Below are 10804 nucleotides of genomic sequence, written 5' to 3' on the forward strand. Positions count from 1 at the left end.
CCCCCACCTCGCAGAGACAGCCTCAAGTGCCTGGTGTTTTCTCTCCAGGCCCCTGCGGGACCTGGGTACCTCACCTCAACTTTAAGGGTTATTATCTCCTTCCTCCAGCCTGTTAGCCTCTGCCCTGCAGCCCTCCTGCACCACACCCTGCGCTCCCCTTGCTCTGGTCGCCATGCGCCCCTTCAGCACCCTGTCCTCCCATCCCGCTGACAGCCTTCCAGCCTCCCCATCCCCAAGCACCGCGACAGCCTCCCCTCCCCAGGCGCCCCGTCCGTCCCACGGGCCCCCGCCGCCCGGGCCAGTCCTGCCCATTGCCCCGCGCGACCCCGGGCCGAGTCCGCGCCCGCGGCCGCCTCTGCCCCGCGCCCTGCGCCCCGCGCCCCGCGCCCGCCCGGCCCGGCCTCACCTCAGCGCCCGGCGCCCGGCGCCCGCCCCGGCGGCCCCGCGCTGCCCATGCCGGGGGCTGGGGCGGGGGACGCTCGGCTCGGCTCCCCGCGGGCTCCCGCCCCCCAGCTGCGGCCCCGCTCCCCCCGGGCCTCGGCCCGCTACTTTGTGTCAGTTTCGGCCGCGGCGGGGCGGAAGTGACGGAGGCGGCGAGAGAGGGCGGGGGGCGGGAGGGGGTTTTGGGGAGACGGAGGAGGGGCGGAGCCGCCATCTTTGTGCGGGGCAGGGGGAGGGTCTTAACCCGGCCGTCTCCATCCCGCCCCCAGACATCAGTCGATCAATCAATCAATCAGTCAATCAGGAAGCGACGTGACCCTGAGATTTGTTTTATTGGCAGAAAGAGAACTGGGGAAAGTGTCTTCTCCGCTCGAAGAGCGTGCGAGCCGGGAGGCGGCGGAGACGACGGTTTTCCTCCGCGCCAGCCCCCCCGTACCCCACTCTCAGCCCCCGGGCGCCCTCCGCGCCCCGGCTGCTCCCGTCGGCGGGCACCGGCACGGAAGGGCACGGCCCGGAGCGCCCAGGCATCGGGCGCCCCTCCGCCTCGCGGTCCCGGCCCCGGGGCGCCCGCTGGCTCTGCTGAGCGCCCTGCCCCGCCACGCCCCCTCGGCGGGGGCGGTCTCCCCACCCGTACCTACTGTCTGGGGGCGGCTGCATCTGGGGGAGAACGGGGAGTCAGGCAGCGAGGACCAAGCTTTGGAGGAAGTCCCCAGGATCGAGCCCCCGCCACCCCGCAGGTTCCCGCATCCTTCCCAGTCCTGCTTCCAGGGTGCGCGCCCCCTGGCGGCTGCTTTGAGGAACTACGCTTCTGGCAGCCCTCAGAGTCCCAGAACCTGCTTGGGAGAGGAGAGGATGGGGAGCCGGGGCCCCGACCTTGGCCTGCCCCCTGTCCGGGCATCCTCCCCAGTTTAGGAGGAAGCGATGCCTAGGTGAGTACACAGAGAAGCTTCCCAGGGCCTGGTATCTCAAGAAAGAGGAAGAATATCTTTGCCGCCAGGCCTGGGCCTCAGGCCCTCTTCAGTGTCCATGAGGGAGTGGAGGACTGTGGCGTGAGATTCAGAGCTTGCTCTCCGGCTTCTTAGCTGAGTCAGGAGTTTCCAAGTACGAGGCCTTCTGCTGGGCAAACTCTAGATCCTGAGCTGGCTCTTCGTCCTCAGGGTGGTGCAGCGCCACCAGCAGCTGGTACGTGGCCGTGCCGAGGGTGGCCCCCACCATAGGGGCCACCACAGGCACCCACCACCAGCCATTGCCAGCGCTGCAAGAGAAAGGCAAAAGGGAGACATCAGGGTGACGCCCCCGGCCTCCCCCGAAGGGCTGGGGGCAGTAACAAGAGCTCCCCCAGGCCGTTCCCGAGGCGATCAGCCCCAGGAAGAAGGTGTCTTGGCACCCAAGCCTAGCACTTGGAGAAGAGGAGCCCCAAGACAGCTTGGCGTAGCCTCGCGCCCCTGGGAATTATCCGAAGAGGCCCATTTTGCTGATGAGCTCACTAATGCCCGAAGAGGCAGTACGTGTCCAAGAACACGACCTCTGAATCTTACTGTGTCGGCGAAAAGGGTGGAGGGGGCGGGGGGGCCAGAGAGAGGGGCGGACTGGGGCTTAGAGGAAGCACGCTGTCCTAAGAGGCCACGAGAGCCGGGGTCCGGGGACAGAGTGCCCAGCAGAGGGAGGTACCAGGGGAGGCCATCTCCCACCTGAAGACTTCAGGGCCCCAGCCAGCCACGTAGGTGAAAAGCCGTGGGCCCAGGTCCCGGGCAGGGTTGAGTGGGACCCCACAGTTGGAACCCATGGCTAGCTCAATGGCCAGGATCAGCAGCCCCACGGCCACGGGCTCCAGACCTGCGGGCACTCCCTTGTTCTTCAAGTCCAGGAGGGCCAGGATCCCCACCAGCAGGATCCAGGTGCCCAGAACCTTGGAATTGACAGGCAGAGGGGCTCCCATCAGCTTCGAGATGCTCCATCTGCCCTCTCTCACTCAAACAGCCCAGGTCACCACCACGTGTCACCCGACTCTGTCTAGCACAGGCAGCTGGGGCGGGGGGTGGTGCATAGATAAGCCCCAACCCCACGTCCCAGTCCACCCAGAGCCCGAACAACAGGCTGGGGTCCCAGAGGGCAGAGGCAAAGGCGTCCCCCACACACGTACAACCTACCTGGTCCAGGAAGCCACCCGTCAGGGACAGATAGGATGCAGGGTAGGTGGCAAAGATGGAAGCCGTCTCTAGGGGGCCAGTCACTGTCAGGTTCCCACCTGTGTAGTTCTGCAGGGCGTCTGCGGGGGAGGGGAACACCCAGGCTTGTCATCTGTGCTCATGGAACACTGTCCCAAGGCACCCTGCCCACAAGTGGATGCCCCGACGTCGCTCGCCGTTACCGTAGTACATGATGTATGTGGCTCCAGAGGCACAGAAAGCAGACAGAACCTGCACCAACGAGTAAATGGGGAGCTTGGCCCAGGGCAGGCGTCCCAGGAGGCACATGGACAGGGAGAAGGCGGGGTTCAGGTGGGCCCCTTCACGGATCAAGAAAAGAGAAACAACACCCATTAAGCGTCCCTGCCAGGCACCCACCAGAGGACATCGCCTCTCCCCACCACGACTCTGAAGGCGGGTGTTCCTCTTCCCATCACGTAAGTTAGGGAGTTGAGGTTCGAGGTCAAGCAACTTGTCAGGGTCACGCAGTGAAGCCAAGGTGTGAACCTGGGACCGTCTGCTCTTTCTACTACAGTGCTCGTGCGTCGAGGCTCCAGCCAGGCACAGTGATACAACGTGTGTCTGGGGGACAGCAGGTACGGTCTGAAGCGGAGGGCTTCAGGGAGGGGACACGAGAAGATAGCGCTCGCCCTCACTGCTTTGCCATGGGTCTGTGTCTATGCGAGCAGAGGATTAACGGGAGGGAGGAGAACAGGCAAGACGTGGCGGGGAGGGGCTGGACCGGGCCAACGGCCTATCTCAGTCCAGGGCACCAGCCAAGCTCATGGAGATAGTGTCCCTGAGTCAGCTTCTCCCCACAGCCGCACACCCACACTCACAGGCGTGTCCTGCCCCGGTCGGCGCCCAGCCCCCAGCCCCCAGCCCCTCACCTGAGACATTGCCACCCACGTAGATGGCTGCCGTCACAGCCAGGGCACCCGCCAGGAACGAGGTGAAGAAGTTGCCTTTGGCCCCTCTGCTGGTGACAGTCTGGGCCACGGCCCCCTGGGTGAGGAACTGGTGGGGACAGGGAAGATGAGGAGCAGGGATCCAGGGACAGGGAGCCTGGTGGACCAACAGGGGACAGAGCCCGGGAAAGGGAGGGGAGCGGTCGAGAGGGATGAATGATGAGGACGTGAGGGCTCAGCAAGGGGAGGGGAGATGGGGGCAGGAGGGAGAGCCAGGGAAGAGAGGGAGGGGGACAGGCGGGAAGGGACAGGAACGAAGTGACAGGGTAGGAGGCCGGCGAGATGTGGAGGGGACACCAGGCAGCGCCCAGAACGATCGCCCCCCCTCCCGGTTCCTTCCCCGAGCACCCTGCCTACCATGAGCACGAACACGCTCAGGAACTCTGCCAGGCACTGCCGGGCCAGGAGGCTGCGGATCTGGACCCGGCTCTTGAGTCTTATCATGGGCTGACTGTGGACCATGGTGACGGCACCCTGTCTCTGCCTGCTACTTCTTGCAACTGCACAGGCACACGGCTGCTACACATATAGATACTGCCTGCCACGGGAAAAGATAAGGGAAAGACTTTAAAACCAATTAGCTCGGCTCTCCAGCAACGGTGGTGCCTGCACACGTGTGTGGGCGGTTAGAGATTAACGGGAGAAAGTCTGCGTAGGCAGACTGTGCACTCAAAGAGTCCGCCCAGGTGCCATCCCCTCTGTCCTTCATCCCCATCCCTCCCAGGAGTAGCCTCCTCCTGGCGGAGAGACTGCGCGTCAGCGCCCTGCTTCCTATACCCTAGTCCTCTCGGTCCTCGAGGTGCAGCCGCCCCCGCCCCACAGATGAGGACCTGGAGAGCGCCTGGGGACCCCCGCGCCCACCCGGCTGGGTAATGGCTAAGTCTAAATCCACATACAGGTCTCCGCCTCCCCGCTGTGGGCAGGGCTCAACTGGATGGGGTTACTGGTTGAAAGGCTGTGCACTGGAGTGACGTCTCTGGCACTTGAGAGGTCTGAGAGAAATGGCACAAAATTGACGACCAAGTCGAGGCCGATGATGAGAGCCAGCGGCCCTCTCGGACAGCTTTTCAGGAAACCGGAATCTCTTGCATCCAGCGGGAGGAAGGACCTGGCATCAGAGCCGGGACCCCAGCCTAAAGCGTTGTTCCTTTCATTCTAGACTCTTTTTGAAAAATTTCAAAGCTACAGAAAAGTTGAAAGAATAGTACAATAGAAGCCCTACACGATTCTCTAAGATCGACAGTCACCACATTACTTCTCTCTCCCAACACATTTGTCATATGTACTTAAGTGCGTTCTTAACTACTTAACTATTTTTGCTGAACCATTTGAAAATAAGCTGCAGACGTTATGATACTTTGTCTTGAACTCAATACTTTAGCTCGTATCTCTTGAGAACAGAGACATCCTCCTCCGAAGTCAAGCTGTCACATTTGGGACGTTTAACATGAATGCGACAAAATAACCTACTGTACACATCGCTTTTGCATTTTCCCCAAGTGGTCCCAGATGTCCTTTATAGCTATTTTTCTCCCAACCCGGGACCCAGTCGAGGACCATCCAGTGACTCTTCCCTGTGAGACGGGACAGCCCAAAACTTGATCGTAGCGAACGTTGAATTCTCAACGCTGCGAGGTTTCCTCTGCCAAGCTTAGGGTCCTAAAGGAAAAGGGTCAAGTCCTGACAGCTGAGGTAGGGAGGGTGCTGCTGAGACTTGAATCCGCAGGCCCCTCTAGCCCCCCTGAGCCCACAGAAGTGGCCCGCCCCGGATGTGTGAAGATCACAGGAAGGCTTCAAAGGAGGCAGGTGCTTTCCAAGACGATGCTCACCCCCTCAAGGATCTACCTCCACCTGCTTTCCTGGCAACAGGACAAAAACAAGAATCAAATTCTAGCAGAGCCCCAAAGCGGAGGCCCAGCCGACTACGAAAAGAGATGGAATTCACGCAGGCTGACGGAGCTTCGGGGTCTGGCTCACGTGGCCTTGCCGGAGCGGGTTGTGCTGCAGGTGGCCGGAACTCAGGGCGCTGTGCCAGCGGAGATGGGGCATGAAGTTAGCTGTGCGAGGGCTGACCGCTACGGGAGCACGCTCCTGTGATGTGGGATGCAGGTCCAGGCAAGGTCCCTGGAATATGGCTCTAGGATGGCTCCGGGGGTCTTGGGGGAAAGAGTGTTCCCCACTAGGAAAGGTAACAATGCCAACATGAGTCATTTATGTTGATGAACATCACTGACAAAAAAGAGAATACTCAGACCTTTTGAGGATTTGGGGCAAAGGTTGTGAATTAGCATCGATCCCTTGCTCGAGCAGGAGCAGGAGCAGGTGGGGTCCAGATGATAAACAGTGTCCCCGCTCAGGCACGGTCCACACCATGTGCTCTGAGACCGCGGCCACACCCAGGGGTTATTTCCCCGTCTGTACACACATCGTAAAACGAAAGCGAGCAGCCTTTGAAGTTGATGAACGCGCACATTGGTTTCTGGCCCCGGGGAGTGAGTGAGGAGGACCGGCAGGAGACCTGAAGCTGCCCCACGCCAAGGTGACGCGCAAACACCACACGACATCCCAAGGAAGATGGAGGAGACGAGTGTCACCCTAAAAAGGCTTAAAGAATACAGGAGCAGGTGGCCCCACCTGCTCCTGCTCGAGCAAGGGCCACCCGTTTGGCTCCTGAAATAACTGGAGAGATCGCGATCGTGGCAGATGGCAGTGGTCTACCACAAACGTGACCAAGCGTTAACTCCGATGGCGGCTGCATGTCCCACACGGTAACTGCGTAGAGCAGTTGGACACAGCCCGAGGCCGGCGGCACGCAGCCATCATTAACCTGGTGAGTGCGCTGTTTTCCACCCACTCAGGTCAGAAGGGAGAGGCAGCAGCGCTTGGCTTCCATGTGGGAAGGACAACAATATACACGTGTGCTCTGCCCCAGGAGTACATCAAGTCTCTGGCCCTCCGTCATAGTCTGCTCTGAAGGGACCTTGACTCCGGACATTTTGAAGACCATCATATTGGTCCACTACACAGCAGGTCCTTGAATAATGTAAGGTTGATGAGATGCCATGGGAACCTAACTCTTACTGATGTCAATTGGTCTAGGGTAAAACTGATCATGTTATATATACATCCTTTCGCTGACAGTTACAGAACTTATCGACGGTGACATGAGGACGTGCTGTCCAGGCAGGTTGTGGAGATAGAACAGGTTCAGTTTCAGGCCACCACAAACAAAATGAGCATTGCAATAAGGTGAGTCATAATCTTTGCTGCTGGTGGAGGATCTTGCCTTTGATTTGTAAAAAATGTGATATCTGTAAGGCACAATAAAACAAGGTGTGCCTGCACGTGACACATTGTCCCTATCAGATCAGAAGGGCAGGGAGTGGCAAGCACGCTGGAGGCCCTGGAGAGACACATGGATTCAGAGAGCGAGAAATAAACACACAGAGATTCAGGAAGCCACCACGATGGCGAGGTGCTCAGAGGTCCAGTGGCCTGGGACATGCCGGGATAGCCTTCCAAGGTAAAGAATCAATTATTCCAACTCACACCTTCCACCACTACGAAAGAAGCATAATACCGATTTCCTAGGATTCTGGAGCATTTAATGTTTCACACAATATGTTTCTGACCAAGTTACCAGCTGCCACTGAAGGCTGCCAGCTCTGAGTGGGACCAAAAGCAGAAAAGGCCTCTGCAGCCATGTGACCCAGCAGCCCTGTAACGGGACATCTGCAGTAGGCAAAGATGCTGGGTGTTTTGGCAAACTCCAGTGAGAGAATCGTAATATAGACGCCCAGAGCTCGGGACAAAGCCATGCCGGCTGCGTCAGAGAAACACATAGCATTTGCAGAGCACCCTTGGGTGCTGCTGGGCTCGGTAGAAGAGACACTGACTGCAATTTATCAAGCGACCAAGTGGCCAGACCTGCCCCTCACAAACTGAACTGTCAGACCCTCCATGTCACTAGGAAGGCTGGCTCGGCAAGAACACGTTTGTGACGTGGAAGGGGCATCTCTGGGATGAGGTATAAGCAGGGGCGGAGGGTGCACGCGAGCTGCAGAGCAGGCGGCCTCGACCCTCATGTCATCCATCGGCCTTGCACTGGCATCTCTCACCCTCGGCTCACACCTGCGACCCTACTGGGGACTGTCTCAGTCCATTCAGGCTGCTGTGACAAAATGCCATCGGCCAGGTGACTTATAAACGACAGAAAGGGATCTCTCACAGCTCTGTCGGGTGGGAAGTCCAAGATCAAGGGGCCGGCAGATTCGGTGTCCAGCGAGGGCCCACTTCCTGGTTCGCAGACAGCTGTCCTCTTTTGTCCTCACGTGGCAGAAGGGAGCTCTCCTGGGTCTCTTTTATCAGGGAACTAATTTGATTTATGAGGGCTCTGTGCTCGTGACCTGCTCCTCTCCCAAGGGCCCATCCTCAAAATGCCATCTCGGCGTGCTTAGGCTCCAAGGCGGGGATTTGGCGGGGTGACAAGAACATTCGGTCCACGCGGGGCACCCTTGTGATGAGGGGCCAGAGGCCGGAAGCATCTGGGCTGGCGTGGGATGGCGGGGTGCCGGGAAAAGCCACAAACTGCGGCCCCGTTGCAGCGTCAGGAGCAGCCCCAAAGGCGGCAGAAAAAGTCCTCCCTGGACAGCTTGGACAGAACATCTTGTCACCTACTTTGTGGAAAGAGGCGAGGAGGCTGAAGGGCGTGGGGAGCCACCGCGTCCCCCTCGCGCTTCCTCCTGGCACTTGGAAGGCAGCTTAGCGTTACTCTCTTACTCGCGTACTTTCTGAAGTCGTATGCGCTCATCACCCTTCAACCAGCCTCGTGTCCGGGGCGAGGAACGTGTCTTTGACCGGGAATACGACCCCGAGAGAGAATTCTGACAATCTGTGGAGGTGGGATTTCGTGGCTCCATGGTGGTGGTGGTGTGGGGGGAATCTTACTATTTAGTGATCAGAGGCTAGATATGCTAAACATCCTGTAAGACCCACAACGAAGCCTTGTTCTATGTCCCTCGTGACTCTAGCACGTCCTACCCCATGCGCACGCTGGTGAGAAGCTCGTTTACGATATGAGCTCAGACTGTTTTACATATAAACACGACGTCTTGGGTAGCGGTTTTAACGTACGCTGACTCTTCCAGTGTAAACTGAGGGGAGGAAGCGTTTTGTTTTGTTTGACACGTCAGCAAGGACCAGTCATCATTTCAGAAAAACATGTTAAGTAAGACTACATTTTCATGGTATCTGGGTGGCTACGTGACATCTATATTGGTCAGGATATTTCATTATGGAGGCTAACTGTGCCTGAGCATTTACATATCAAAAAACCTACTATTTTATTATAAATTATTCCTTTTATTTCTCCTTTATAGAAAACCTAAGAGTGCACACATGTATATGTAATTATTAAACACATAGATAATGTTATCAACACACTTCATTTCAGGATACTAAGTAGAGCGTTACCATTTTTTCATGTATAAAAGGCAATGCTGGTGGGAATCCTGGGAAGACAGCAGTGGCAATGAAAGCCTAGTTTTTGGATGTTCTTGAATCTCTTCATAAAAAGATTGAACAAATAGCAAAATCGGAGGCCAATTAAAAACATGTGCCAAAACAGACAAACAAATAAATAAAATAAAAACATTTACAACAGAACTAATTGACAAAGGGTACTTCCGAACCCTGCAGTAAAAGCGGGTGTGGACAGCAGTTATCAGCCGTGCACGGTATCAGTGTCTGTACAAGGAGCAGAGACTAGCAGCAGGGTGACCCTCAGGCACTGCCTGGAGAGCTCTGCAGGTCAGTTTCAGGACAGCTGAAACTGGCATGGACTTTACTCCTCCACTAGGGGGCGATTTCGAGAGGTCTCCAGATGGTTTGAAGGGGCTATAGCAGTCAGGGCCCTGTGAACTTTTCAAATTGACCTACCTGGTCTCCCTTCCGGAATGGGGCCCCACATTGATGAGAAATTGGTTGCCAATTAAAAAAAACAATTACTAGGATTTTGATAGAAATTGCATTCGATCTGTATGTAAATTTGGGCAGAATTGCTATCTCAACAATATTAAGTGTTTCAATCCATGAACATGGTATATCTCTTTGACTTAGATTTTCACTTCAGCGATTTTTGTAGTGTTCAGTGTTTAGCTTTTACACTTTTGTCAAAGTTACTTTATTCCTCTCTAAAGACTGTGCTTGCCATTGCTGCCACTACCATTATCTAGGGCTTTGGGTGCATTCGGACACCGAACCCGGTAGACCTGGTGGCCACGTCACTGAGCCTTTCCCTTGGGTGAAGGGTGGTGCAGGAGGTGGGGTGGTGGCGAGGGCTAAGTGCTGCTCCAAAAACTTGCCTAACTCCTTTGAAGCCGATGGGTTAAACTACGTAAATAGGAAAAAAAATCATCTCAGATCTCCCTTCAGCTTACCCTGGTGGACTGATTCCTTGACTGCAACTTTTTGGTTAAAAAAAAAAAAAAGCTTTGGGCTTTTCAAGGTTATTGAAAAGGTACTCAACGAACGGCCCCACTTATTGAGCGAAGAGAGAAGAGCCACAGACATATTAATGGGTGTGTGGGTGTGCAATGCCTTACAGGTATCTAAACTCTACCCTAGAAGGACATGTATGTACAAAAGCCATGGATAATGGTCCTTTTATTCACGTGACCTGCAAGGTAAATGAGATCCTGCAAGGATTGAGCTTGATCCAGTCTCAATGCTGTTTGATTTAGGTCCAGTTCCATTTTATTTTTTTTTTTAATGGGATTTATTGGGTGAGAGGAGCTTTACATGCAGACACTGGGTGAGAGGAGCTTTACATGGAGACACTGTTCTTCTCATCCCTACTGGAGTGTGGGTTTTGGCTGATGAGTTCCTATCAACAGCCTGCTCTGTGCAATGGGCCAGTGACTGGCACCAAATTCTAGTCTTGTTCCATTGACATTGCCCTATTTTGATTTCATGAGCTTTTGGCTAGGGGGCTGATCGATCCAAGGGATTACAAAAACTCCCTGTTAACAAAGGTGTTTATTAACCCAACAAATAAGCTGGGTGCCAGGCACTGGGCACAGGGTGGTGAGAAAAAAAGAAAGTGGTCCCTGTGCCTCGTTGCTGACAGCCAGGTGAGGGAGGGACTCATTTTTGACATAATCTATGGGCTGTTTTAAAGCTTTGGGGTTGCCTGTTTGTGTCTCTGAG

The 10804-nt window shown here is 56.0% G+C and overlaps 2 protein-coding genes across 2 annotated transcripts in view; both read right to left on the reverse strand.

Moving 5' to 3' along the window:
* The window catches only part of ATP8B2 (ATPase phospholipid transporting 8B2), a 21485-nt gene extending 20902 nt beyond the window's left edge, over window positions 1-583 (reverse strand). Inside the window, exon 1 of the mRNA XM_039849604.1 lies at window positions 407-583. The gene's annotated coding sequence lies outside the window, so the exon portion shown is untranslated. The remainder of the gene's footprint in view (window positions 1-406) is intronic.
* Window positions 584-1364: 781 nt separating this feature from the next.
* On the reverse strand, window positions 1365-4319 carry AQP10 (aquaporin 10). Its single transcript, XM_039849606.1, has 6 exons — window positions 3956-4319; window positions 3521-3647; window positions 2813-2950; window positions 2592-2710; window positions 2133-2350; window positions 1365-1696 (listed from the first exon to the last, which is right to left on the reverse strand). Exons 1-6 carry the CDS (start codon window positions 4058-4060, stop codon window positions 1498-1500), a joined length of 906 nt encoding a protein of 301 aa, XP_039705540.1. The 5' UTR covers window positions 4061-4319; the 3' UTR covers window positions 1365-1497.
* Window positions 4320-10804: the final 6485 nt, after the last annotated feature.

The sequence above is a fragment of the Pteropus medius genome, unplaced genomic scaffold, assembly GCF_902729225.1.
Source record: "Pteropus medius unplaced genomic scaffold, Ma_sr-lr_union100, whole genome shotgun sequence".
Lineage (NCBI taxonomy): Eukaryota > Metazoa > Chordata > Mammalia > Chiroptera > Pteropodidae > Pteropus > Pteropus medius.